Below are 27,052 nucleotides of genomic sequence, written 5' to 3' on the forward strand. Positions count from 1 at the left end.
GTTTTTTAAATATAAGGACACGGACAACTTGTCATGGTTCACTTAGGAGTAATTTGGCTGCTTTAGGAAGAGGGCTTTTGGTAATCATCTACATCTTTATTGCTCGGTGTGAAATACTGGATACTTGCTTTGTGTTGAGTGTGGAACTGGCCTTCGTCCAGCCTTTCAACCATCCAAAATGTTATATCAATTTCTACAGAGTAAATCATGTATCTAAAAGCCTAGATGTCAGCTTTGGTTTCTTTGCTTAGAAAAAGGGGTTTATAATAGGGATCCAAATACACAAAACTACAGTTTACATGTAGATCCATTTCAGGTCCATTTTTTCACCAGTTTAAACTAGACATGTTTCAGTGTTTCAAGCTGGAGTGTAGTGTAGGAAATAATTCATCTGATCAGCTTGAATTGGAATTCATCACAATAACAGGGTTAAAAAAATAAAATAAAATCAGATGCACCTTCAACTTTTATTCAACATCACAACTCCTGTATAAGACATTTGGTCTGAGAGAACAGCAGACTATGGATTTCTAAGTATGTCTCAACAGAAAACCACTACGAGTATGAAATGAAGAAAGACAGGAAGGTTAAAACATGGCTACAGGCCTGCATGCACAGAATGGAGTACATATTGTTCTCCTCTAGATGAGTGCTGTACAAACTGCGCAGCTACCGTTCAATCGGTGGGTCAGTCAATTCTGTGCAGGTAGCTTTCTTTTTCAGAGAGCCCTCTGAAACCGAGCCGCACGCACAGTCTGGTGTGCATCACACAGATGTGTTGGACAGCATCGTGAACGACAAATCCATTCAAAAAGGCACAATCCCATCCTCAACAGTCACCCAGCAAAAGCTTAGGCAAACATACAGGCTGAAGTCATCAGAAGCTAAAAACTACAAGTCCCGCAGTTGCATCCAACAAAGTGCTCTGTGGATAGATGGTATAGCAGCAACTTGACAGCATCAAATCGACTGATGTGACAACACACAGAGTGTACGAGTCTGTAAAGTAAAGCAGTCTTATTTTTCCACTGGTCTTGGGTCAGAAAACAGTCCTAAAGCATGTGTTTTAGACAGACAGAGCATGTTTATTTCAAACTAAAACAAAATGCACCCGACATCAGAACATCCCTCTATTCATTTAGTTTTTCTCTCCCCCCCCCGGCAAATTATTTTCTGGTTGAGTTCAATGTAGAGTTAGAAACAAATTACAGACATTTATTTTGGGGGGGTACAACATTTTCAAGTTTTCAATTGAAGTTCTTAATCTATTTTTTTTCCCCAATTAGAAGCAGCTGTTCTGGTCTCGCTGTAATGGAGGCAATTTGTTTTGCTTAAAAACAGAAAGTATTGAAGGACATAATAAAAGCATTCATGATAAAAACTTTGTAGAATCAGTTTAAAAGAAGAGGAGACAGAAATTGGAGAGGAGCTGCTGTTTTCCAGGTACCACATATGATCTGCAGTCAATCCATTGTCAAACAGCAAGGATTTTTCACTCTTCCATAGGAAGGTCAAAGCTAATTTTCCCCATATACAATTGAAACATTTTGGCAGGCAATTCAATAAAATTTACCAAGCTTATATTAATCAAAATGGGAGGTGTGGTTTTACAACTTAAAAAAGGAAAAAGGAAATAAAATACAAACAAAATCTATCCATTAATCACCTAACGAGCCTTCTATTTAAGTACACTGGTATTTGTGAGAGATAATATCATTTGTTACTGGTTATCAGACAACTGGTGTGAGTCAATATTCGTCATGTCCCGTGTTGTGGTGGTGGTGGTGGTTTGCTGACATGAGTACAGAGAAGAAGAGAACTTTACAAAATGATCTTTTACCTACTGAGTGATGATTATGTCCCCTCAGTGTCTGTGACAGTGTCTACCACTGGCTGACTCGGAGCTTCCTCCATGGACTCACTCTGTTCATTGTCTAGGTCCTTAGGAGATGGAACTTGCTCCTGTTGTGGCTCTCTTTCACTTTCAGGGAGCAAAGAATCGCAGGCAGGGTCTGGGTTGGGCTGAGGAGAAGCCTTGTGTGTGGGCTCAGCCACACTGACACTGTCCTTCTCGGGTCCATTGACCCATTGGGGTTGAGGCGAGGAGGCGCTCTCTTGTGACTCCTCCTCATCCGTCTGAGGGTGTTCCTGCTTCTCCAGAGAGTGAGTCGGATCTTCAGGGGGGCTTTCAGCTTGTGTGAAGGCCACAGGTGAGTCTTGGGGTGAAGCCTCAGCCAGCAGTGAGGCGTGGCTTGGGGTGTCAGTGTCTGGAGAAGCAGTGGGCTGGGGTGGCGACTCTGTTTGTGGGCGAGTCTCTGGCTGTGGTGATGACTTTGACTGAATGGGAGGCTCAGCCAATGTGATCTGACCCTTATCATCAGATGATGGGTCAGGTGAATGGGCACTGGGTGGTGACTGTGTCTGAGGTGTCTCAGCTGGAGCTGGGGTTTCTGACTGGCGCTCGGATACAGATGCTTGGCTCTGTATTGGAGGAGGAGACCTCATTTGAACCGGAGGCAGTGGCAGGTTCAGAGCCAGGAGAGGAGGTTTGCCCTGAGCTTGAGGCAAAAGTGGCGACTGGAATCGTGGCTGAATCTGAGGATTTAATTTAAGTGGCGCAAGAAGCTTGCCCTGATTTAGTGTCAGGTTGGGATTTAGAGGAGGAGTGGGAAGCAGTGGTGTAGGTAGAGGAAGAAGAGGAGTCCAGCCTCCACGCTCACGCTCCCTCTCTTTGTCATGGTCCCTATCGCGTTCATGCTCTCTGTTGCGTTCTCGGCCTCGCTCCCTCTCTCGGTCACGCTCCCTTTCCCGCTCTCTTTCACGGCTTTGACGGTTACCATTCACATCTCTCCTGAAGTCAAAATCTCTTTCATCTCGGTCTCTTTGCCTCTCCCATGGACGCCTACGGTCATCTAGGTCTTTATGTAGGTCACTGTCAAAAGGAGCTGTGGCACCACCACTACGGTTCCAAGGCTGTGGGCCCCCAACTGCTCCAGCATTTACGCCCGCTGCTCCCCCTGCTGCTGCAGGACGGCTGTCAAAGCGATTAGGGAAGCTCTGCCCAGGTGTGGGGCGCTCATCCTGAAAGCCTTTTGGACCTCCTGGGGCCTGTGGGCCCCCTCGCATTCCATCGCGTTCATCAAAGTCCCCTCTGGCCTGGTTCCAGCGGTTATCAGGAGTAAAGCCTGCAAGAGCCTGCAAACGTCCCACTAAGCTGGATCTGCCTGGCTGAGTTCCAGGAGTCTGGAGCAAGGGCGGTCTGCCTCCTCCTCCCCCAACTCCAAGGGGCTCCCTATGCTCTGGTGGAGGGGTCCGTAGAAGGCCTGTGCTCTGCTTTTCCATAGGAGGGAAGCGGTAGTCTTGGTCTTTGCCCTCATCAGCCCCTGAGGAGGACTCATCTTCAGTTTTGGATACATTATCATTAATAAGGTTAGGGGCCCTGTTGAAGGGGTCCACCGGAGGGAAGGGTGCCCGGGGTCGGATCTGAGCCTGGAGCGAACTGTCAAGGAGAGCAGCGGCTTGCTGGGCAGCGCCCTGCTGCATGAGGAGTGGAAAGCGGGCAGCAGCCCCAGGTTGAAGGAGGTTAGGTCGCACATCCAGGGGCAAGAGGCCAGGCATTCTCTGTCCGCTCAGACCAGACTGATGCAGTGGGTGGGTGAGGGAAGCTGCGGGGTGCATGCCAAGTAGACCCATCCCGCTGCGGACTGCATTCTGCATGCCTGGGTAGAAAACACAGCATATGGGAATGGTTAAAATTGTTCCAAGGCAAACACAAACAGCTCTGACAAGTCCAAATGTAAGCTCAATGAGAAGAACAAAGAAAGTTTGTTTCTTTATCTAAGAACATGTCAGCATTCTCTCACCCTGTAGTGTGAGTTCTGCTGCAGCATCCATACCCTCTGCAGACTGTGGAGTTTTCTCATTCGTGGCTTGCTGACTTTGAAGCCCCACTGGGTTGAACACACCAGCTCCAGGGATGGCTGAGGTCATGAAGTTGCCAGGGATAGTGCTGGTTGGAGGGATCATAGTGCTGAATGGTGAGTCTTTGACAGCATCTTGGCTGGAAGCCACAGGCGGCTGCACTAGAGCTACAGGTGAGCAAAATAAACAAAAATTAGTACAAAGATCTAAAAGGGCATTCAAACCAATATGCAGATATTAGTGATGGGGAGAGCAGGTAGAAAAAAAAGACTTACACGTAGTTACTGAAGGCATGCCTGCATTCTGTGCGGCCTGCATGAAATCTGAACAACAGAAAACAATTCAGTGTGAGCTGAAGAATTTGTGGGAATCCAATTTTTACACTACAGTGTAACTGCTATTTACTTGGTGGAGGCTGTGAGGCATTGAAGCCAGCCCTTATGAATGGTGGCGGCGGCCCGTAGCCGGGTGGAGGTATGCCCATTGTGACCGGGAAGGTAGGAGGCACCAAACCAACTGCACCGGGAACTGCCTGGGCCACTGGTAGCTAAACGAAAAAAAGAAAGTTCTTAACTTGGTTTCATGTTACACAAATTGCTTCACACATCTCAGTTGCTGTTTATGCCTCAACTCGTACTAATGGGAAAGAGTGAGTAACTGTAAGATAATGCTTGGGAAGACAGCTTCCAGCCCATCCACAGAGTGTAAAAGAAGCTCTTCTGTACCTGCACAGGCATCATGGTAACCTGGTGGTTGTAGGTCTCAGTTTGCGTATTAGATGCTGCTGGCGTCTCAGCGCTGACTGGCTGACTTATAACTTCCTTGGCAGGTTCAGAATTCTTGGTTGCTTCCCACTCTGCAGTCACACAGAAACTTTAATGTTAGTAATTATCATCAATTATTTGTTTGGATTTGGGAGATCAGTTCTATTTTTCTTGCTTAATCTGAAATCATCATTACATTTCATGCAACACTTGTTTAAGGATCATGGTCGTTAACATTGCAAAACAAATAAATGAGGCAGGGAAAATAATCCATTAACATGATAAAATGCCAGGAAGTGCCTGTAGGAATAGCTGTTATGCTTTCATTATGTTGGCTGCTTACACTTTAACAAGCACTGCTTATAAATCAATAGACTAAGTGTTTATGTCAAAGAAAGAAGTCTTTACCATCATTGACCGTCTCCTGGTCAATGATTCCCCCCTCCGCAAAACCATCCAGGTCATCTAGCTTGACCTTCTCCCATGGTATGTAGGTGACACCCAGGTCCACATCCCAAAACTGCTTGTACTCCTGCTTTACTCCTTTGTTCAGAGCCCATGCAATCTGGATCAGATAGACATAAACAGGTCAAAACAAAGCTTTTTTTAAAAAAAAAGGCATTCTAAGATTACAAGGATGTGCCTGGAAAGCTAGACTATCACCACTGGTGGTCAACGGAAAATTATATTAGGAACATCAAAGAGATCAAGTATAGAATTAATTAAATTATAGAGCAAATGGGGACCTTGATGATCTTGGAGCCAATCTTGAAAGAACCAGTGCTGAGCTTCTGAAGGGCACGGTATGCGTCCTGTCTGTGGACCATACAGATGTAAGCACAGCCTCTGGGAGGAATCATCTGTAGAGACACAGATGATATTACACAGGATGAGAAGGTTAAATAACAACGCGAGTTGTGACTACTGGCAAAAAAAATTAAAAATAAATAAAAATAAAAAAATTTAAAATACAAAGAACTGAAAAACTATAAAACAGATGGTAGGTGGAAAATGTCAGACCAGTAACAGTTTTACCAGACAGATGTTGGATCTAAGAACCGGCAAACATACTGCAATTACATTAAGGAGTTAACTGGAGCATTAGTCAACTTACATTGATGGATTCAATCTGGCCAAACTCTTCAAACAAGTTGGTGAGGTCCTGCTGAGTGGCCTTTTTGTCCACCTGGCCCACCCACAGAGTTGTGCTGCACACTAAGGAGGGGGTTGGAAAGACTAAATGATTAGCTGATGTCATTCATAAAAACAATGGCAAGAAATTAAAATTAAAACATTCCACAACAACCAATGAAGACTTCATCTCACCACTTAGAGTCTTGGATCGTATGGGAGGTAATCCTTTCTTCTGCCTCTCCTTCTCTCTTTCTCGGGCACGTCTTTCACTCGAGTAAGACCGTGATGACTTCCTCTTGCGGTCTCTGGAGCGGGACCGTGACCTCTTGCGATGCTTACGTTTCCGTGAGCCAGAGCGAGATCTGGATCTTCTCCTTTTGGGAGACCTTCCAAAAGACAAAACAAAATCATTTGGCCAATCGTTCCAAACTCACTTTTCACAGGTCAGCATGTGAACTAGTTTTCACATTTCATGACATTATCACAAATAAAACTACAGCAACCTAATATTCCAAGCTTCTTTCTTAGTTCATCATGAATTTAACACTCTATCGATGGTAATCACGTTGCTTCCTGATAAACATGTGCTGGGAAAAATTGGGCCTTTAAGGACATCAAAAAAATTCTACCATGTAAAGTAAGCTACAGAGATGTGGGAGACTGACCGAGAGCGTGACCGAGAACGTGTTCTGGACCGCGTGCTTAGGGTCTTCTTTTCTTCTGCCTCAAAGATGTCCTCCTCCATGCCATCAGGGCCCTCATCCAGATCCATATCCTAAAGAAAGAATATGTTAATGTAGAGGAAAACCAGTAAATGATAAATAAATGAGAAGGAATTACAAGTTGCCACAAATACCTGCTGTTGGTTGTCGATTGAGTCATCCATCTTGTTCTCTGGCTCAGGAAGTTGTGGCTGGCTGCTGTTTTGAGTAGCTGCAACAGAGTTCTCTTGCCCAAAGATCGAGTCCTGCCCCTCTATGCTCATTGCCTGCAGGAGGAACAACAGCAGTGTTATCAGCTTTCTGTTTAAGCATTTTGAAGGCACATCTGAGAGTAACAGCTGACTGAGTAACAGAGAGAAACACACTCAGCACTCTCCCTGAGCAGTTGTTGTGCTTCCAAGTCTTAAGAACAGGCTCACAATTGTTAAAGTCTGTCCTAAAACTGAGGTTGGGTACCTTTTAATTACCATGCAAAAGGTTTTTCTTTGTGTAATAATTATTCTGTTGTGAGAGTCGTGACATCTGAATCTCGTCACGACTCTGTTTTTTTGTCTGCCCATTTCCTCAGTCTCTCTTCTGTCCAGTCATCAGCTCCACTCACTTCACCTGTGTTTGTTCCCCCAGCTGCCTTCACTCACTAATCACCCTCCTCTGCGTTTAAACTCCCGGTTGTGATTCACTCGCTGTCAGAGCTCGCTGTCACACCTGATGGCTAATTGGTCTGTTGAAGTTCTTGGTTTCATCGAGTCCTGTCAGGTCTGTTTATTCTTTGGGTTTTGTTTATCGGTTTTGTTGTTTGGTATTCTGTCTCAGCTGCGTTTTGTGGAATAAAACCAGTTTATTTTTAGTCTGCATTTTGGGTCTTCTCTCCTCACCTCGTCGCTACGCCCACAATCCTTGACATATTCCTTCTGTTAGACATCACTGTAAATGAAAGGAGACTAGAAAAAATATACTCCAAAGATAACGAGACTCTGGTGGTTCCAACAACAAATTAGGCTCACATTGTACTCGGATACTAAGATACTCAGACTGCTGAGGTCTCACATTATTGTCGCCGGATTGATGGCACTGTGGACAGTGTTGCTGCATGAGCACCTCCTGCGCTGGACGACGCAGTGTTGCTATCCACGTCACAGCCAATCCTCGAATCGGTATGAATTTTTTAAGGATTGAGTTGTTTTGAACTGTGAAAAATGTGCTCTTCTGATGGCCACGTTTCATGTAGCTTTTAACTTTAGATTATCCATGACAGAAGCTTCTGATTCTCCTAACTAAGACGACTCGTAAGTGCTTCAACCTGAGTTTAAGGGGGAAAGACCCCCCTTTAAAGCTATTTTCTATGAGAATATTCAACATGAAGAGGGAACAAAAAATAACATTTGCCAATAATGACAAGCATAATAATAAGACCGAGTCTGCTTGATCTACCTTCTGCTGGTGCTCGAGCAGCTGCTTCTGAAACTGCTCGAGATTCTGTTGTTGTAGTTGCTCAGCCAGTTGATGGAACAGTGAGCTGTTAATGGGCTCAGACACCATAGGCCTAGCAGAGGTCAGGAGTTTGATTAGACAAATGCACTTTGGTGTGGAGGAAAAAACAAATACTAAAACCCACTGAACTTACAGCTGAGACGATGACGTGTCCTTTTTAGACTCTTCACTGCGTTCAGAATCATTCCCAAAGTCAAAAGGACCTAAAAGTTTCTACAACAAATACCAAATCATCATCGCATTAGTAGAGTTCAGACAGAACAAGAAATAAGGACACCGCTGACTGCAGTGTTACCTTATTAAAAGAGGAGACCCTCTGCTCCAGCGGGTTGAGGCTGTTCGCAGTAGCTGCGGCAGTGAGCTGAGCCGTCAGAGCTTGCAACTGCACCACCAGGCCAGCATCCAAGGCCTGCAGCAGGGATGGCTGGGGCTTCTGCTGCTGCATCTGCAGACTTTGGACCAGCTGCTGAAGCTGTAACGCATGACAACATGGAGCGTGACACATTTTTAACACCAACAGTTCGACAAATTACAGAGCAAATTCTGTTCCTATGAAAATGAAGTTACTCTGTACAAATATAGACCCATGATCAGAAACCTGTGGTTAAATGCAACTATATTAAAATAACAATGAAACAGACATGCTCCAGGTATCAGTACTGGAACCGGTTCAACTGTTAACAGTAAACAATCCTTTGGTTTCACAGCTGACTAACCTGTTGTCCCTGGGGACTCTGTAGGATTTGTGCCACAGCAGCCACAGTATCTGTGTTTGTAATCTGCGATGCCCAATCAGGCAAACCCTGCACTATGTTTGCTGGAGTGGCCGGTGTCGCCGGGGTACCTAACAGACGGAGAGACAAATGTAACACGAACCACGCATGTTGTCAAATAAGTTATCTGATATGGGATCTCTTACTGACCAGGTGTAGTGTTATTGACGGGAGCGGCACTGCTGGGTAGAACAGGAGTGGCGCTGGGAGGAGGAATCCCTGCTGCCATGTCCAACAGGGGCTGGATGATGTCACTCTTGAAGACGGCATTCTTTTGCCACAGATTCAGGACTCGCACGATCTTACTCTGGACACACCGAAAATACATGACAAGAACAACTGAGACACAGCAGTAAAGCAATCATTTGAACTGAGTACTCAGCCATAAGCGAGCCATTGTTCAGCAATAACAAAATAGAATGAACAAATTGCCAATCCCTGATATATTTGTCAAAATGCTAAAAAAAAAAACAACTCCCACTTGATCGTGACTAACTAAAGAAATGAAAAGCCACAGAGTAGAAGAAAAGCTGTTGGAAACCGTCTCACCTTATCATCTCCAGGGCAGCGGTAGAGGTGCTGGAACGTTGCAATGATATTCTTGCTGAAGCGCGGGGCAAAAACATCCTTCTCTGTGCCAAACTGGTGACGTGACTGTCTGACAATGGAGTCGATGACATACAGCCCTGGGACCTTGTATTCTGGCTTGCACTGCGGAAGAAGCCAGACAGTTGGTGTTAAGATAGTTAAAAACAGTGAGCATATCTGATAAATTGCCGTCTGAGTTGTCTTCACATCATTTGTGCGTCATAAGAACACTAAACAAGCAAGTTACAAGCTGTAGAACTGTTAGGCAAACACAGTGTCAGTATGACTGACTAATCTCAGTTTGTGCAACAACTTACCTTTTGTATGAACTTCTCCACACTCTGGACCACATGCTTGTAGAACTAAAAGTAAAGAGAACAAACCTAAGTGACTTGAACATAAGTAAGATAGAACAAAGTTAAAGCCGACTAAAGCGAGAAACAGCTGCTCAGCGTAATAAAAACCTGAGAAAGTAGGAATAAAAAAAAGCACATGCAGAGCACAAATTCATCAGTAGAACAGCAGGCTTTGTCCACACGTCACAGGAAAAGAGTATCTGACCATATAGTTACTCTGAATGGCATAACCTTTGCTTTCAGTCATACGGTGAACCATCAGTTGTTTTTTACCATTACATATCATTATATTCCCATATAAAAAAGGTGTCTGAAAGCACCATCTTACAACTATGCAGTGCTGTCAACATTTCCCAAAGCATACAGGCAGACCAGTTTATGTTTTTATTACTTTAACATTAGACTGTTTTTTTTTCTTTCTCAAATATTCTTTGAAAAAGCCTCCAGCTGATCCAAAATGCTGCAGCCAAGGTTCTGATGAGAGGACGGGGGATGAAACGTATCCAGTGATCGCGTCCCTTTACCGACGGCATGTAAAATGCAGAAGAGATTTTAAAATCTTTCTCCTTACAGATAAAGACGAACGTCTATTCTATCTTCAGCACTTCATAGTTCCATGTTTTCACTGTCAGACTGCAGGCTTTCAGCTCCTAATCTGAGTTTGGGAGGCAGTTATGAACTCCACCTTTTAAGATGTAAAACTTTCCTTTTTGATGCCGCTCATATGACTGTGAGCCATGTCTTCATTTATGTGGTGTAGGCTGCTGGGGGACATCCCATGACACACTAAGCACCTCTACTAACTTTGCGCTCTTTTCATTTCATTTCATTCATGTATTTCTGAGCCAATATTGTTGTCATCAGGAACGTGTTTTTCTTTTTTTTTCCCATTTCACTTAGCAGGTATTTTGTCTTTTGCAAGTGGTCTCTTTCTCTTAAAAGCAAATTCTTTCTCTCCACTGTATCCCATGGACTCATCTACCATCAGGATGGCGGCATAATCTAAGTGAACATTTTATGCAATCTCTTAGTTTCCTTACATAGGCTGCTTTTAGATAAATGTCCTCTATTTACACCATAAACTGAATTGGATTGGACTGTATTGACATGTGTTGACATTTAGCTGGATTTGAACTGAAATGTGTAATAGATTTGACCGAAAATTGTATATTTCTATCATTTAGAACAGGTTGTTAAACAGTAGATCTAAAAAAAAAAAAATGTTAAAACACAACTAACCATGTGCTTGTGCACGCTAATAAGTCAAGACTTAAGAGTAAGACCAAAAGGTTGGAAATAAAGGCTGAAGCCTTGCAAGCTTCAGCCCGTGTAACTGTCCTGTAAAATACGGCCATTACAAAGTAAGCAGAGGATTTACAGCTGGGATGTTGACATCTTCCAGGTTCAGCTTATACTAATGGCTGTACCCTGAGGTAAGCTCTGTTTCTGTCACATACTGTTTCATTGTCTCATTCGTCATGGATTACAGACCAACCAAAATTGTAGTTTATGAAAAACTTGAAAAAGAAGCACGCCGTGTTTTGGAGTGAGACGGGAACGGATCAAGAAGAAGAAACATTGAGAGGCTCTTTGTTGACAATTCATTTGTTCTCTGGGAGTTGAAAATCTCTGCGTTTAGCCACAATTGGCAAAGAATAGTATAGCATTATATGATTCGTGTCATTTTAAAGGTTTATTTAGACTAAATCTAACGCCAAAGACAGAGCCGTACCTTTTATTTTAAAAACAATTTGATTCAATTAAATAAGATGCGTCAATGCTAAGAAATGTTCCCACTATACTATGAAAAGGTACGTAAAATGTTTCATCAAATGATGAATTGAAACTGGATTAAAAGGCAATGGATTAGAATAGGCTTGAATTGGACTGCATGTTTAAAGTGTGTTGAGATAACGTTGTTATTATTCGGTGCTACATAAAGAAAATGAACTGAACTGAAATGAAATGAGTACACTGGGTAACTTCCATGGCTCCATGGCCAGACACACAATCAGCAACAGAACTACACTGTGTCAAATTAAGCCACTGTTTGCTATTGAATTAAACTGGAAATTGCTGCAGTGCCACATTGCCTGAGTGCACAAACTAATCCGCTACTGCTGTCTGTGCCATCTGCTGCTCCTTTCAGTGTATCTGCACATAAGACAGTCACATCATTGGATTTCACTGTATCTGGCAACAACGAGGCCACCAGAAATGGTCACCACCACTTAAGATAATGCCTGCCATTCCACCATAGAGTTTCAGAATTTTGACTGCTATTCACAACTCCACACCTAGTATATCTGTGATGGAAAACCTGTGAAGCCAGAAACTAATTAACCTGTGCAGATTCCCAATTATATTTGCATCAACACATTAACAGAGGATTTTCACAATAGACGAGACGCTTACGTGTTACATAAATATCTGTTTTTACAAGGACAACAGCAAAAAATGAGAAGGTCTGAAAATCAATATGAATGAACTGATGAGCAACAATTATGATTTTTCTATAACTGACTGCAGCTTGTACAGCTGGGCTGATAAAACTCTTCCAGTGTCTTATGAAGCCATGAAAGCCACAAACCTAAACTGCATTACTGACAGGACTGATTATGTGCCCGGTAGAACCTCAGGAAGGAACCCTAACCCATAGAGGGAGGATGGGTTTTAAAACCAGCAAAAGAAAACGTGTCTTTAGCTACAGTAGTTTGTGCTGGATAGAGTGCTCAGTCCACCCTTTGCCTGATTTTAGTTACACAATCAGCCAGTAGATGGAGTAAAAGCACAAGAGATGAGCTGAATATAGTTTTTTTTGTTTATGAATAAGGTCATTTAAAGACAACAAAGTCCAGTGATATGTGGACTGATATTAGATAAGTTGGGATAAACGAGCACCGTTTTCCTGATGACTTTAAAAGCTTGAAAGCGAGTCGACAGATGGCATTTACTACAAGAGAAACAAGCAGGCTCTAAACCAACTTTCTCCTCCTACAGCACTGTTGCTCTCCTCTTCACATTCGAAGAAGCTGCAGCACTAAAGTTCGGAGCACAATGCAATGCTGTTGTTTAATTTTGAATGAACAAGTCTCAAACAGAGGTGGTGCTTCAATGACAAAATGGATTCAACTAAACAAGTTTAAAACTAGAAAGCAAAATGAACCAATTAATCTCCAAATATCTATCCCTACATTTGACACTCAAAACACATCTGTCATTTATGAAAGCATTTATCAGTGATACAGTTTTAATGGGAAACAATCTGAATGAAGTTTAATGGTCGACACAGAACTGTGACGAACTCATAACTGCACAACATGCGTTGTTGTTTCTGTAAAACGGATAAATGAATCTTCTTTTACAATGTGTCAAACTGCTCTATCAGTTTAGTGTTGAGTGGACTGATATGTATATTTCTGCCTTCATTGCAACTCCTCCAGTTCATCTGTCCCTGCTGTGTTCAAGCGTTATGTTCAGCCGGTAAAAGAGTTCTCCCCACAAATGTTTAGCCAAACTGACAGCAATGCATGTTATACTTTGTATTCTTCTCAATGCTAAAGCCATTTTCTACACATGCCAGTAGGATTTCCTTTTTCACACTTTTACTCCACAGATTAGTGGCACAGAAGGGTCTGAAAGACTTCAAATCTGGAATACTGACTTGTTGGTAAAATTCCATGTAAACTTGTCTACGTATCTACAATATCAAGTGAACATTTGAACTCTTTAACCGTTACAATCGATAATATCAAATGTTCTACTTTACATTTGCAAGGAAAAGCTACAATGAAAGCATGACAGACTAAAAACTTTAAGACTGAAAACTTTAAAAAAGTATTTCACTTTAAATATAAAAACTTTGCCCTAAATTAGGGTTAAATAACCAACTTTAAGGGTTCTGTAACTCAAAGTTTATTTCTTAATGTAGTTTAGTTACAAAAACAGAATCATTTTGAGTACGTTCCAACACGTTTTGTGTCCGCAGGGTAATTAAACAAAGAAGAACTGGTTAAACTGGGGTTTTTATTTTCACATTCAGAGAAAAAGAAACATTGTTGGGTTTCACAGCGTTTAAAGCTCCTAAAAACTTGTTGTGAATTTCATGGGGCAGTAGTTGTTCCTTTAAGTGAGATGTATGAGCTTCTTTTGACACATAATTTAGCAATAACACTAAGAGCAAATGAACATGTCAGCTTCACGTCTGGACGGGCAGCCTGGCACTCTTCTGTAATAAATCCTGACTGCAGTCTTTAATTAGTCAGAGATAGTCATGTTAATACATCGCTTTTCAACTCAGCTTCGAACTGGACACAATTTATATAATCTTCTTTACAGAGCAATCCAACAAATTACATCAGTAAATAAATGACACTCATGTCCAAACTTGCCAGTAAAAGAATCTCTTTTTTTCTACAGTTATGAGGTTTTTACGGCTGACAATCAGGCTTTAATACTTGATGAATAAGAAACTTCGATCAATAAGCTCAAAGGTGTAAATGAAAAGGGATATTTCTAACTTCTGCCATATATTAAACACAACTCTGGAGCACTTAAGGCCGATATGAACTGTATTATGTAGAGCAGTATAACATCTGAAAAGCTTGGTATCATTCTCACAATTGATTGTGAATGATCATACCCTGGCTTAGTCTGGCTGAATGAAGCATTAGCAGCATTAATGTATAAGTAAATAGTGTTTCATAATCATGTGCACTTTGCCTTAACAGACCAATGAAGACCTCGATGTATTGATGTAAAATGTGTATGCTGGTTTAATTAGGATGCTGAAAACTATTCAAAGGATGAATCCACCGTTTACTTCACAGTATGTCATGGATGAAAGCCTCGTATGTGGAGCTTTTCTGATTTTGACCTTTCATATGCGGCTCTAGTTACCGAGGAAAGCCCCCGCAGCAGCCTCAGTAAAAAAATTATTATTTGAAATCAAACAATAACTGCAGTTTAGCTCAATGGGATCTGCCTGCAACAATTCCAATAAGGCCATGTGAGCGTTTGATTTATTCAAATCAGCTACAACTGTGATACATAAACATCTAACAAAAAGTTATGATCAATAAGCACTGACAGTACGTTCACTCAATATCTAAAATCCAGAATTTCCATAAGGGAAGAAATCACAGCGATCAAGACAAACTGCTATATTGCCTGGCAACATTAACTTTTGTACGTTGGAGATGCTGATACTGCTGTTATCTACAGGGCACAAAAAGATACGTGTGGCTGACCAAGCAGGAAGATCAAGTTAAGAGAGATTTATGTGTCCAGCTGCTCACGACAACATCTTAGAGGCTTTGGAGAAATATTCACAGTAATTAATCGTACTTCTCTTTAAACCTACTGTATAAATAATGAAAACATTGGATTTGATGGCTTTCTTGTTTTGTGTGATCATTAGGCCGAGCACTCTCTTCAGAAACACACAAAACAAAATAAATAAACTGGGAAGAAATAAAGTAATACAACTTTTTTTCTGCAGCTTCAAAAATCACAAAATCTTCACAGCTCTGAAACAGACGGGAACATTTCTGACCAGTTGAGAGATGATGCTCACTTCAGCTGGAATGTATTCGTGCATGTATGGGCTAAAGCAAACATCTGGCTAAGGGTTACCTTAAATCAATAATCCCTGTTATACAGTTTAGTTAAACTGTGCGTGTGGTCCCTTTACTGTTAAAATAAATAAAGCTTAGAAATAAATCTGAACTGGGAAGCAGAAAACTATTTCTACTGAAATGTGATTACATGAAAAAGACTTGTTGCTTTCATTCCTGCGAGCATGATGGCTAGAAATAATTTTAATATCTAATCAATTATAACCTTATTTTAAACAAGCATGCATCTTTCTTGGATGTTCAACAGTCCCAGAGTAATTCCTGCAGTGTAGACCTGACTTTAAACAACTGATGAAGCATAATGCAGAACAACACTGCCTGCTTTTACTCAACATGACTTCAAAAGTACAACTGAGTGATAATGGAAAAAAGCAGCGTTTTTTTCATTTTTCTGTTCATCAACGTCTTGGGTTAAAATCTCATCCGTTTCATTAGATTTGCAAAACCTACCTCAATACCCTACATCTTCTTAAAGTAGCAAACATCCTATATAACGAATCATACACGCTGGCACTAATGTACAACTGGGGGAAATACAATTTAGTTGTCCGCTTGGACGACACGTTTCCCATTTAAGTTGTTTTCCAAAGGTCTGTTGTACATGTGTACAGACGATGGCGAGCGACAGACCCAAACACAGGGCCTTTCTTCAAATTCAGCATGTGTGTGACCACTTGCATACAAGGCGATACGCTAATATCTACACAGTGTCTCATACATGCTTTGATGGCAAACTTTGCATCACTTTGCTCATAATGAAAGCTCATATAGTCAAATGTTCACCAAGCATGCCATGAGCCTTGTTTAGTGAAGTACTCACTTTAATGAATATCAATATATCTATTGATTAAGAGCACATATGGAAATATGTTTAAATTTAGTATGACAGTAAAAAAAAGAAGTGTATATCCATTTGAGTATGTCTTATATATATTATATCAGTGTTTATGCAATGGGAGTAAGAGGTACTATTGTGAGTCTGAACTCATAGGACTGAGTGGCTGGTAAGTCATTAAAGGTCAGTTTTACGTCAGTTATTGCATTCTTAAACTGGAGAGCAAAATGAACATTTTAAATTTGAAAACCAATAATGTTCCTGGCAATTAAATCACGACGTGGGTTCACTGAATTCAAGCTGTGTTAACACAGAAAGGCAAAAAGACAATTAGCTGCTGACAAATAGAAGAAGTGGTAAAGACCTTTGAGTTCTCAGACAGCGGTGAATATTATTTCTGCTGAGCTACAGGCTGAAAGATTAGGGAGTTTGTAGAATTTATGCTCAGGGAGAAAATGAAAGAAAGGTGCAAAAAGAGGAAAAAAAATATACATTAATTTTACACACAGATTACACACCGCCACTAAAACAACAAGCAGCTATGAACAAATAGATAAAAACAATTGAGATTCAATATCTACAATGATTTTTTTAAAATATGACAACTTGTTGTCTCATCTTTGAGGCCGTATTATTTTGCCTTTCTTTGATTTACTACCTTTCCTTTAACATATTTCTACCTTCACTTATTTAGTTTAAGCTTAATCCTCAAAGCAAAAATAATCAAAACACTTTCTGCTATGGAAGTAAATTTGATTTAATTTCTACAGCGGCATCTTTGGGTAATTTCATCTCACATCAGTCACAAACTACCATTACCACCCATAAGAACAGAAGAGGCTTTGCCCTGCGATTAGTGCTTACATTTCAGCGTGGGATGCCAATTATTGAGCATAGCTTGAAAGAATACTGCAAATGTCGCCCTCACATTTACAGCAATATCACTTTATAATGTTCAGCAACAGAGCGACACAGGTAAACAAAGACAGAAAGACTCGGCCCCCCCCCCACTGTCTCCCTCAGCACAAAGCTATGCTCTTGTTACTGTTTTAGCATCTCTCAGTAACATGTGTACAAGCAGATTTGATTGTTATGAACTTGAAGAAATAGTTAACCCTAAGTGTTTGGGGCTAAAAGTCCCGTAGTAAGCAGATTATGTTTTGGTTTCTCTGTAAGCAGCCAATTTCCTCCTATTTACCAACGTGGACGATATACGGGGAACGCGTGGGGCCAGTTATTCCTGGCATCAAGTGGTAGCTCAGCTGTGTTCTGGATGAGAAAGTAACAAGTTGCAAATGAAGCTTAATGAGGTGGAAGGCAGGTTGTTTCCACTTGCTGTATGAGTGGATCTATGACATATGAGTGCTGATGATTAATCTACAACCTCACTTTGGTGAAGAACAGGGCTCTTCTTATTTAGCTGGGCTCGCACATGATTTATGAAGCTAGAAAAATGTATGATCTAAAAAAAGAATGATTCACTGGTACGAATTTCACATGTAAACTGCCTCCCTTCTCATTTACTTTGAATGAGGAGCGATCTCGAGTTGCTCAGTTGAATTCTGGGTCCGTTGTTTCACATTCCATGTGCGGCTTGTGGTGGAAAGTGGAGATCAGTTCAGGTTTTCAAGCGGCTGTGCAGGCACCAGACAGTCAAATCACGTGAGTGATCCACATAGATAACACCAGGCCCGCCCAGACCGGAGCTTTACGCCACCGCTCCCTATTGAATCTTTCCTAAAATAGATTATTATAGCTTAAATTGGAATTTTCCTGTTTTATAGCGGATTAATACGACAATAATCAACCAAAGAAACTAGAAATATCTAAATCAAATATAATAACTCACAAAAAATAGGTTAAAAAAAGGGGGCTAAAAGTTGTTCGAAATAGGGTGCAAAGAGCAAAAGTACAATAATTAGGAGCAGAAATCCAGAATAATGAGCCTCCAAATGAAAGACTAACACTGATATCGATCAAAGATATGAACCATAAAGAAAAGAAAGGGCAGGCAACAATGAATCGGATCACTGTTTATAGTTCAAAGTTGAAAAAAAGTTGAGTCCCCTTTAAGTGAAGCAAGCGTCCAAATTGGACACTACAATTTCTAGGGAAATGAGAAACAATAACCAGTCTTTTATAGAATCTCATCTCAAGCTCCAGAGTATCTGATGGCTCTATATACTTCCCAAAATGTATGAAAATCTCAAAGTGAAAGTGGGGATAACTTATTGCAAATCAAACGGATTGTAGCAAAGAATTCAAAAGCTAAAGTCTTGTTGAACATCAATAATGGAATCATAAAAGTAGACAGAAACAGACCCAGATTAGCTCTCATTGTCACACCTGTTTTTTAGTGGTTCTTTAGCTGTAAATGTGACACTTTGATAACAGTGACAGCTGGTAGATGTGTATGGAAAACACCAGCTCGTGTTGAAGCAGCAGTATAGACAAACACTTCGGCACATGAATCCTAATTTACTGAATAGACCTAAGCCACCTACAACACTGCGAGTCAAACAAATCAGGGCAGTCGCTGGTTATTGCAGACATTATAGTGATATGCAGTTCATATCTGCATAAATGTGCCCCTTTGTTTCTGCAGTAAGAGTTAACTCAGTGTACTTCTGCTAAACAGCATGTACGCCATATCAAATCTAACATTGGATACGACTGCAACTGTTATATCCTAACAGCTATTATTTCACAAACATTTCACTTCATAACAATCTGTCACTGGTCATATAAGTCGTAAAGGATTCCTTGCAAACAGCAATCTGTGCATTATCAAGCACCACATGGTCTCAAGAGGAGGGTTTCAGAAATATCTTTGAAAAGAAATAGAAATACAACATAAACAACAAACCAAAGACACAAAAAACAGGAAGAAATCTACAGCCTGAAGACAAATGGACAAAGATTAACAAAATATAGATAGAAAAACTACAAGTTTACAATCCTGAAATATGACTTAAAGTGTCCAAAACTACGTCTTTTCTACCTGTTGCAGTTTGTAAAATCCCAAAGACCAGCTTCCAGCAAATCCTTCAGTATTGATCATAACAGCAATGCATAACAAACAGCACTACTGATCATTTTAAGTCAAGATATAAACATTGCGAGTGGGATTTGTAAGTCGCTTTGGATAAAAGCGTCTGCTAATTGCATAAACATAACATAAATTACATTAAACTCCTATGAGTCTGTACAACTGGAGTGATTAATACTCCAAACTCAAGAACCAGAGGTCTTTTGTCTAGTAGGAATGCACGATTTAAGGAAAAATTGTGAAATTACTGTTGAAGATCACGATGAAATGGCTTGCAAAATATCAACAAAATACTTCATTACATGGTGTTAGGCTCTGGTGTGTTGTCAAAGGCTGCATTCAACTTCTGCACCCGTGCATGATGGTTAGCTGTAGGACAAAAGCAGAACTCCTGCTAAGTGGAATGCAGCCCTCACTTTCAACACACCTGTGCTAGTCCTACGATTTCAAGTCAAAATGTCCGTCGTGAAAAGGGTCTACAGCGTATTATAATTAATTGAAGTCCAGGCAGACTTTTGCTATATTGTTATAGTGAATTGTAATATTGCAGTGATGGTGAATTCTTAATATATTGCGAAGCCCTTTCCATCTAGGTCAAAGTTGTTATTTTATATAAAAGTCATTTTCAGTTCAGTTTTTAACGTCCAGCATTGCTTTAGCCCACGTTTTATGCCATGTTTAGATTTGAATTTAAACTAATCATATACGTTTTTTGTACCGTTATGTTTTTCCTTAACATTTCAACTGCATGCACTGACAAAATATACTCAATGATTAATGTTATATTATGTTAAATGGTCTGTTCGGGCTCATTTACTGCTAAAAACGTCTGTAGGGGTCCAATGGAGCAAAAAGTGCAGGACAAGCTAAAAAGATAAGAGCAGCAGACGTCCACCGACAGCCGGCTTGGTGCGTCATTTCCTTCATGGCCAGAAAAACATTAGAATGCTGCTCACTGCTGAGTGATGTAAAGCTTTTTAATCAAAAGACAAACTATAATGAATGTGAGAAACTCAACTACAGACACAACAACCTCTGCAGTGTATGACAGGAAGGGAGAAGGTTCCCCTGAAGCATCACCATTACTGCTCTCTTCACTGAGAACACAGGTAATTAGCAAGCAGTGCCAAACAAAAACACATCTGACATTTAGCCATTTAAATTCAACTCGTGACCACTCTGTGTGTAAAGTGTGTAACAACACAGGAAAACACTGTTGCTCTGTCAAAACAAGCAGTAGGAAATGACTGTTTTAATAGGCTTTCTTACTAATGCAATACCTATCCTGCCTTCCTGCTGAATTACTTCTATAAGGAACACTGAAGGAAATCCTTATCCAACCACTCCACCCATCCTTCTGTTGTGCAGAAATCAAGTGCATATATGTGAAGTCTGCTGTGCTGCAGATGAGTGCTACTTCACTGTAAATGTATGTTGGGTGCATGAGAACCGATGCGATTTGCAAGAACCAAATTATCCAGATATTAGAAACCACTAATGGCAACTTGTCTAATCGCCTCCTGAATTTAAAACCTCTAATAACCAATGACTGCTCAAGCTTCAACCATTTTATGTCTGAGACTACAAAGGAAAATGTGAAAAGGTCACGGCATTAACTTACAATTAATAAAGAAGACAATAACCACTGACAAGATTGCACCTTCAGTTTCAGACAACTCAACATCAACTAACGGGTGACAACCAGAAAGCAAAAAACTCTGCTTCTACTGGTGTGTGGGAGCAAATTAAGGAGCTACAGCCTTCTCCCATCTTCCTTGTGAAACAACCCATACTCCTACCTAAGCTGGTTAGGGATTCTCTTATCTCTTTGTAACTCTCTCCACCCCATCCTCCTGCTTCACTTTCAGTGCTTTGGGGGAGCTGGGAGAGCTGCTGAGGGAAGGGGAAACGGGTGTTATTCACAGGCAACACAAGGCACAGCAACACTAGATGTTCAATGACAAAGAAATACATTTTCAGAAGAATTATTGTTGACGGCTGGTGTCCTGAACTTGTGTTATGTCTCGCAAATTAACCACATGTCATATTATTAATGGTAAGGATAATAATAGATTTATCTAAATGATTGTCATTTAAACTGTTGTGCATTTCATGCAAATGTCCAGCAAAGATGGTCACGAGATCAGAGATTACTGATCAGCCTTTTTGTTTTTTTTTTCACATCAGGACCAGGGTGCAGGAAACCAGCCACAAAAAATAAAATAATATAACATTTAACAAAAAAACTTGAGAAATGGAGACAAATTCTGATTCATACAAAAAACATTGACATTTACTCTTATGAAAAGGAGACATTATTCCTCTAATATTAAAGAGTTTCATGTTTTGGATGAGTGCTAAATGTGAAAACCAGCGTTCCAAAATAACACATTTTAAGATGGTGAAATCACTTTGATCATAAATCAAAATATACTCCAAGATACAGTAAGAAAATATTGTGCAAAGAAGGTTTCTGAGTGTCTACTGCCTGCATATGAGCAGATTATGATTCATTAAGGGTGTGTTGAGTTGCTAATGCTACGCAACTGTGTCCGAGGCAACAGGAGACAACCAAAGTCATTTACATCCCACGTGTTGTATTCTAACAGGTATTCCTATAAAGAGACCACAGCAATGTCCGGTTGCCAGTTCAAAGAATGGTTACAGACAGGACTGGGTTTTCCGATTCAGCGCAATCTTCATTTGAATCTAATATCTACTTTTATAATTCCATGGAGATCTTTTAACATACGCCCTTAACAGTTGATGTGCAGAGCTTTCAGCTTCATGCTCTGAGCATTGGTCATAGTGTGGACGAAATGTGAGATTGACACACCACCATAAACGAGTTATATTAACACTTCAGGCATGCTGGAGTCACGGCAGTCTTCTTCCTTAATAGTGTGCATCGCTACTAAGAAAATGGCCCTGCTCCACCAGAGGAGTCGTACTAGAGTAAGTCGTACAGGAAGCACGATATACATACACAATCATAACTACTCAGTTTCTACTTCTCTTGTTACACTTTTAAGTGGGTTTTGATGTTTTGTAGCATCTATAATAATGGTACCTTCTTGGTTTTGCTTTGTGGTACAGATGCCTTTAGAGACAGCTGCTCAGTCTCTCTTCGCCTCAGCTTGCTGTTTTTACATCACTCGAGCAGCTTATGTGACACGTTACAAAATCTCGAGGTATGCGACTAGTTGAAATGACACCAAAGCATCTGGAAGGCTAACTATTGAGATATCAATTTTGGTGTGGGGTGTCATTAGCGAGGGGCAGAAGGGCAAGCATGAACCAAACCTGCATGACAAAGAAGCCTTTGTTTCATCTCTGCTATATCTAAGCAAAATTGGCGCTGCAACTGAATCATCCCTATTTGAATAAATGATAAAATAAAATAAACTGAGCCAAGACCATGTGAAGGGAAACTAAATTGCTGTTGGAATTATCGGATGAAATGTTCAAATAAATGATTACTCAAGGCCAATGGGGTGATGCAACACTACAGTTATGGAGTATTGAAAAGCACAAAACCCATACGAGAGTTACTCCATCAAAATAAGTATAATCTCAACTTCACAAACAGTATGTAAGTCAGCATTTATATCTAACTGCTCTATAAATATACTTAGTTTCCTGAACTTTAGACATTAGTCTAAAAAAAAAAACATGGATCAAACTTCAGACCACGGGGTAACTTGGTATACTAAAGTATTGGTTCAGAAATGGGAAGGTTTGCTTGAGAATCTTAAGGTTTTAAAAAGTTCTTCAGAATTAGAGAAAGCCAATGTTGTCCGCAAGTCAAGCTGACATGCAGCAAGACTGTGGGAGCACTTCTAATTATATCCAGATTCATTTCCCACACTGACTGCACAGGACATTTACCAGCTCAACTTTTTCTCACTGTTACAGATCTGGGTCTCGTAATCATAAGACTTGTTTTCTAAAGACATCCGCATCGTATTAACAACAACACATTGTTGCCTTTAGAAACACGATCTCACTCTTAGTCAGAACAAGGAATGCCTGGGTATACATTTCTCTAAGCTAAATTAAAATTTTGCAGGTACGATGTTAAATCACAGCCAGTAAAAACACATTGAAGCTACTGAGCAAAATTAGTTGAACGATTTGAAACCGAGTCTCTTGGACCTCTAGAATCTTGTCTGGAACTCAAATAAAATATTCAACCATGAACCAATATGTAAAAGTCGTTTGTTGTGAAAAGGTACCACCAAAGTCCATGATGCCTTAAAGGCAAGGCAGGAACTGTCTTAGTTCTGTGTTGGGATGTGAGCTCTATCACTGCATGGTTGACAGCACAGTTCTGTGACTGAGTTCAGCCAATTCAGACATTCACTCCTGCTGCATAGAGTAAACTCATTGCAAATTAATGCAAAGTTTAATTTTCGTCCCCATCAGTTCAGCTCATTTAATAATCTTTGTGAAGCAGGAGACTTATCTAAATATGTTTACAACACTCAAATGGTTTACATTGTTACTTTAACGTAATATATAAATCAGTGTATAGAGTTAGACGGTATTGTACGATATCTGTGTGATAAATAAGTCTGATTTTAACTGAAGAACGCAAATAAAATCTTGTTTGACTTTACTGATATTTATGGTTAATACTGAGTCCTGCAGAAGCTCAATGCCACAGCTCCAACACATGTTAATCAAGACTAATATTAATTGCTTTATTCTCATTGGAAATTAGAAATCCCTGGCCCAGTGTCCAAATGTGGGGTATTGCTACTGCTACAATAAATCAAAGGTGCCCAATATCAGCCCATCACAATCTTTACATAATTGCCTGGTTGTAATTATTTGAAAGAATCAGTTATTTCAAATAATCATCAATGATTTTCATTCACCTCTAAATAAACAGCTGGATGAAACTAACTAATTCCTGGATGAAACTAACTTATTCCATCCCTCTGTTTTCATTGCACAAATTTAAGGTTGTCATCATCTCATTCTCAAGCAGAAGTTTAATGGCACCTGAGTGGAGAATTTCCCCAATCAACTCTTTATCTCAAGACTTAACTTTCAACATTTGCAAGACTCCATTATGACATTTAACAGACAATGAAGTTGTGGATTAGGGTGCAAATCCACACACCACTGCAGCGTAGTAATGGGCAAAAAGAATGTCCCAAAAACAAATTGTCAAATTGACATTCAACATCTCCCCACTTCTTCATGAGGTGAATGTGTATTATTAGGAGCCATCGGGCCCATCTGGAGCATCAGCAAATGCCTGTCTGTTTTCTCAGATTAAACTTGTAGGTTTGCCGTTGTAGCTGTCGGTTAAAGAGCTCACTCAGCAAATGAATGCATGGAAAGGAGATATACTAACTTTACCTTCTGATCATTTTTTCAAGCAAGATATAAAATGAGAACAAAAAGTATATCCATGTAGTTTGATATTGCTCTTTATAAGCCTTTTCTACTGTGCCAGTAATTTCTAAATCTTCTCCTTAGAGCCGCTTATAGAGCCAGCCCCTCCCTCACTTTAGATCTGGAGGTGCAGGCAAACCCACTTAACTACAGATTTCCAACTTAAAACAACATTTTGGTCAAACTGTAGATAATCTTATTCAGGCAGAGTTGCCAGAACATCCGTACAAGTGCAAAGACTTGTTCTTCTGTCAACAACTCTGCCTTCCCTGCTCAGGCAGTAGCAGCAGTACCTGCAGAGCTATGAGCTGCCTATGTGCACTGTTATAATACTAAATGTTTCAAGAAATTCTGAAACACACACACACATATATATATATATATAAAATAAATAAACATATACTCAGGTATTGCCATTCAGTATGAAAATATAGAGATAAGAACACTTTTTCTTATTACACCTTGTTTTCTTATTGCAGCTACACCAGCACTAATTGTTCATTTGCATTTGTATTTCTAGGAGTTTACCCCTTTTTAAGTATTGGACTAGTGAAAATCTAGTCATTTAGACTTTAACAAGTGCAATTTTGTCATTAATTTGAGAAACTGTATTAAACTGCACAGCAAACTCTCACCTGAGGCTGAAAAAGATGTTGACAATATCCACATATTATTCACAATTAACTTGATATGCTCTAAAGTGTTGCTAGCAACACTAACTGGTGCAAGTCTTTGGTCTACTGAGGCCTGAAACTGCAGCTAAATATTTTTCATATTTGTTTTAGAGCTAAGCTTCTTCAAAAGTAATTTCATAAACGGTTTATGCATCAAAATGTGAAAAATTGATCACTGAATAGCTGAGCATATATACGCTCTGTGCCTTAAGAAAAGGACAACAGATCCCATCAATTACCATTTTTTTATTCATCAATTACCTGCCTCATCCTTTAGCATACTTACTTTTATTGCCTTGATTCCAGACTTGGTGATCTGGGTCATCTTAGCCTTGGAGATGGGTGGCTTGTACTCATTCAATGAGTACAGCTGGAAGATGAAATCGGATAACATGTCATATAGTTGTCATATATCATGTTACTACTGTAAAATAAGACATGATTACGTTCATCAAACCACTATGTGAACAAATTGTAAACCAAAGCATCGTTAGCTCTCTAAGTTTTTAACATAAAACCCTTTTTAGGGCATGTTAGTGGTAAGAGGTCCTAAGCTGGCTGTCATTTATTCAAATGATTAATTTTCATTAACACGAAAACGGGATTATTTTCAATTAACTTTCTGTTGACTGTGCAATCTAAAAGGTAACAGCGTTAAACGTGAACGAACAGTGAAGTCAGCATTTACATTGATTGTGCTACAGCGCAGACAGTCTTCGGTGTCAATGCAGACGAATAATAGCTGCGCTATTAGCATAGAACCCTATTGTAGCTAACGATAAACATAGCTAGCAATTTTATAATATTCGGATATCCAACTTAATTTATAGTCTATGTTACAATCAACTAAAGCCAATGCAGACAGAATTATGAGGCAATATTTTTCGACAAAGATGGAGGAGTATTTTCTTCTTCATCATATCTGTTAGTTTGCCCACCAAGTTATCACGTAACTGAGGCGGTTTTGCTAGCTTGTTACCGTTAGCACAAGCCTAACTAAAATGTCTTTGTTGACTTTCACTCTAACCACGGTACATGTTTGAAAGAATAGTTTGCTTGAAGATAACGACCAGCCTTGGATATCCATAACACGTGAATTACACATTTAGAAAGGGTTATCGCTCCACGGCTGTAAAACAGCGGCCTTGAATTAACTACCCTCCTCACCCTATTTGCTACTTGATGCTAACATTAGCCAAATAGCTACCGCAAATGTGAGTTAGACAACATCCTGAAAATGTTCGACATTTTTGCAAGAGTCTCAAACAAACCTCGTTGTTAAAGGCTTTAACAGCCTCCATGGTGCAGCGTTTAGGCTCGCAAGGTCACTGCAAATATTTACAGATATCTCCTCAATAACCGGTTTAAGAGATGCATGCTCGACGTTTGCTGAGATGGAGGAGACTGCCAATATGGCGCATAACCTCAATAGGGAATTTAAAGAGACCAGCGACTCCTAGCGTCGGTTTTGGGACACTACAAGTGGCGCCGAACCGTAGTGGCTTTCAAAATTAATTTTTATCCTCTTTTTTTAATTGTTTGCGTTACAACCTTCCATTTGAATTAATTCACATATCTTTTTGAAAGCTATATCTGGCACAAATACATCACCACTAATCAAGCCTATGGGACTGCATGGAGATAGAAGCATCATGCTACGGGGGATACTTTACATCTGGACTGGGAAACTGGTCAGAATTGAG

General features: G+C 40.2%; 3 protein-coding genes across 4 annotated transcripts in view; all 3 read right to left on the reverse strand.

Moving 5' to 3' along the window:
* The window catches only part of LOC140269840 (rho guanine nucleotide exchange factor TIAM2-like), an 82,471-nt gene extending 80,614 nt beyond the window's left edge, over positions 1 to 1,857 (reverse strand). Inside the window, exon 1 of the mRNA XM_072364820.1 lies at positions 1,841 to 1,857. The gene's annotated coding sequence lies outside the window, so the exon portion shown is untranslated. The remainder of the gene's footprint in view (positions 1 to 1,840) is intronic.
* LOC140269843 (connector enhancer of kinase suppressor of ras 3-like) overlaps positions 1 to 27,052 on the reverse strand; it is a 119,269-nt gene that overhangs the window by 45,492 nt on the left and 46,725 nt on the right. The window lies entirely within an intron of this gene.
* LOC140269842 (SR-related and CTD-associated factor 8-like) lies at positions 1,065 to 26,760 on the reverse strand. Of its 2 annotated transcripts, none has more exons than XM_072364824.1 (20): positions 26,621 to 26,760; positions 25,636 to 25,719; positions 9,711 to 9,755; positions 9,355 to 9,516; positions 8,956 to 9,112; positions 8,749 to 8,876; positions 8,328 to 8,504; positions 8,166 to 8,245; positions 7,973 to 8,084; positions 6,676 to 6,807; positions 6,485 to 6,594; positions 6,012 to 6,205; positions 5,800 to 5,900; positions 5,432 to 5,545; positions 5,094 to 5,250; positions 4,647 to 4,777; positions 4,327 to 4,468; positions 4,197 to 4,244; positions 3,897 to 4,088; positions 1,065 to 3,719 (listed from the first exon to the last, which is right to left on the reverse strand). In XM_072364824.1, the coding sequence occupies exons 1-20, from the start codon at positions 26,648 to 26,650 to the stop codon at positions 1,855 to 1,857; spliced, it is 4,161 nt and encodes a 1,386-aa protein (XP_072220925.1). In that variant the 5' UTR covers positions 26,651 to 26,760; the 3' UTR covers positions 1,065 to 1,854. The 2 variants fall into 2 exon arrangements, with proteins under 2 accessions (XP_072220925.1, XP_072220924.1); XM_072364823.1 differs by having other exon boundaries at positions 3,864 to 4,088.

This window comes from Leuresthes tenuis, unplaced genomic scaffold, assembly GCF_036924035.1.
Source record: "Leuresthes tenuis unplaced genomic scaffold, fLeuTen1.0.hap1 SCAF_15, whole genome shotgun sequence".
Lineage (NCBI taxonomy): Eukaryota > Metazoa > Chordata > Actinopteri > Atheriniformes > Atherinopsidae > Leuresthes > Leuresthes tenuis.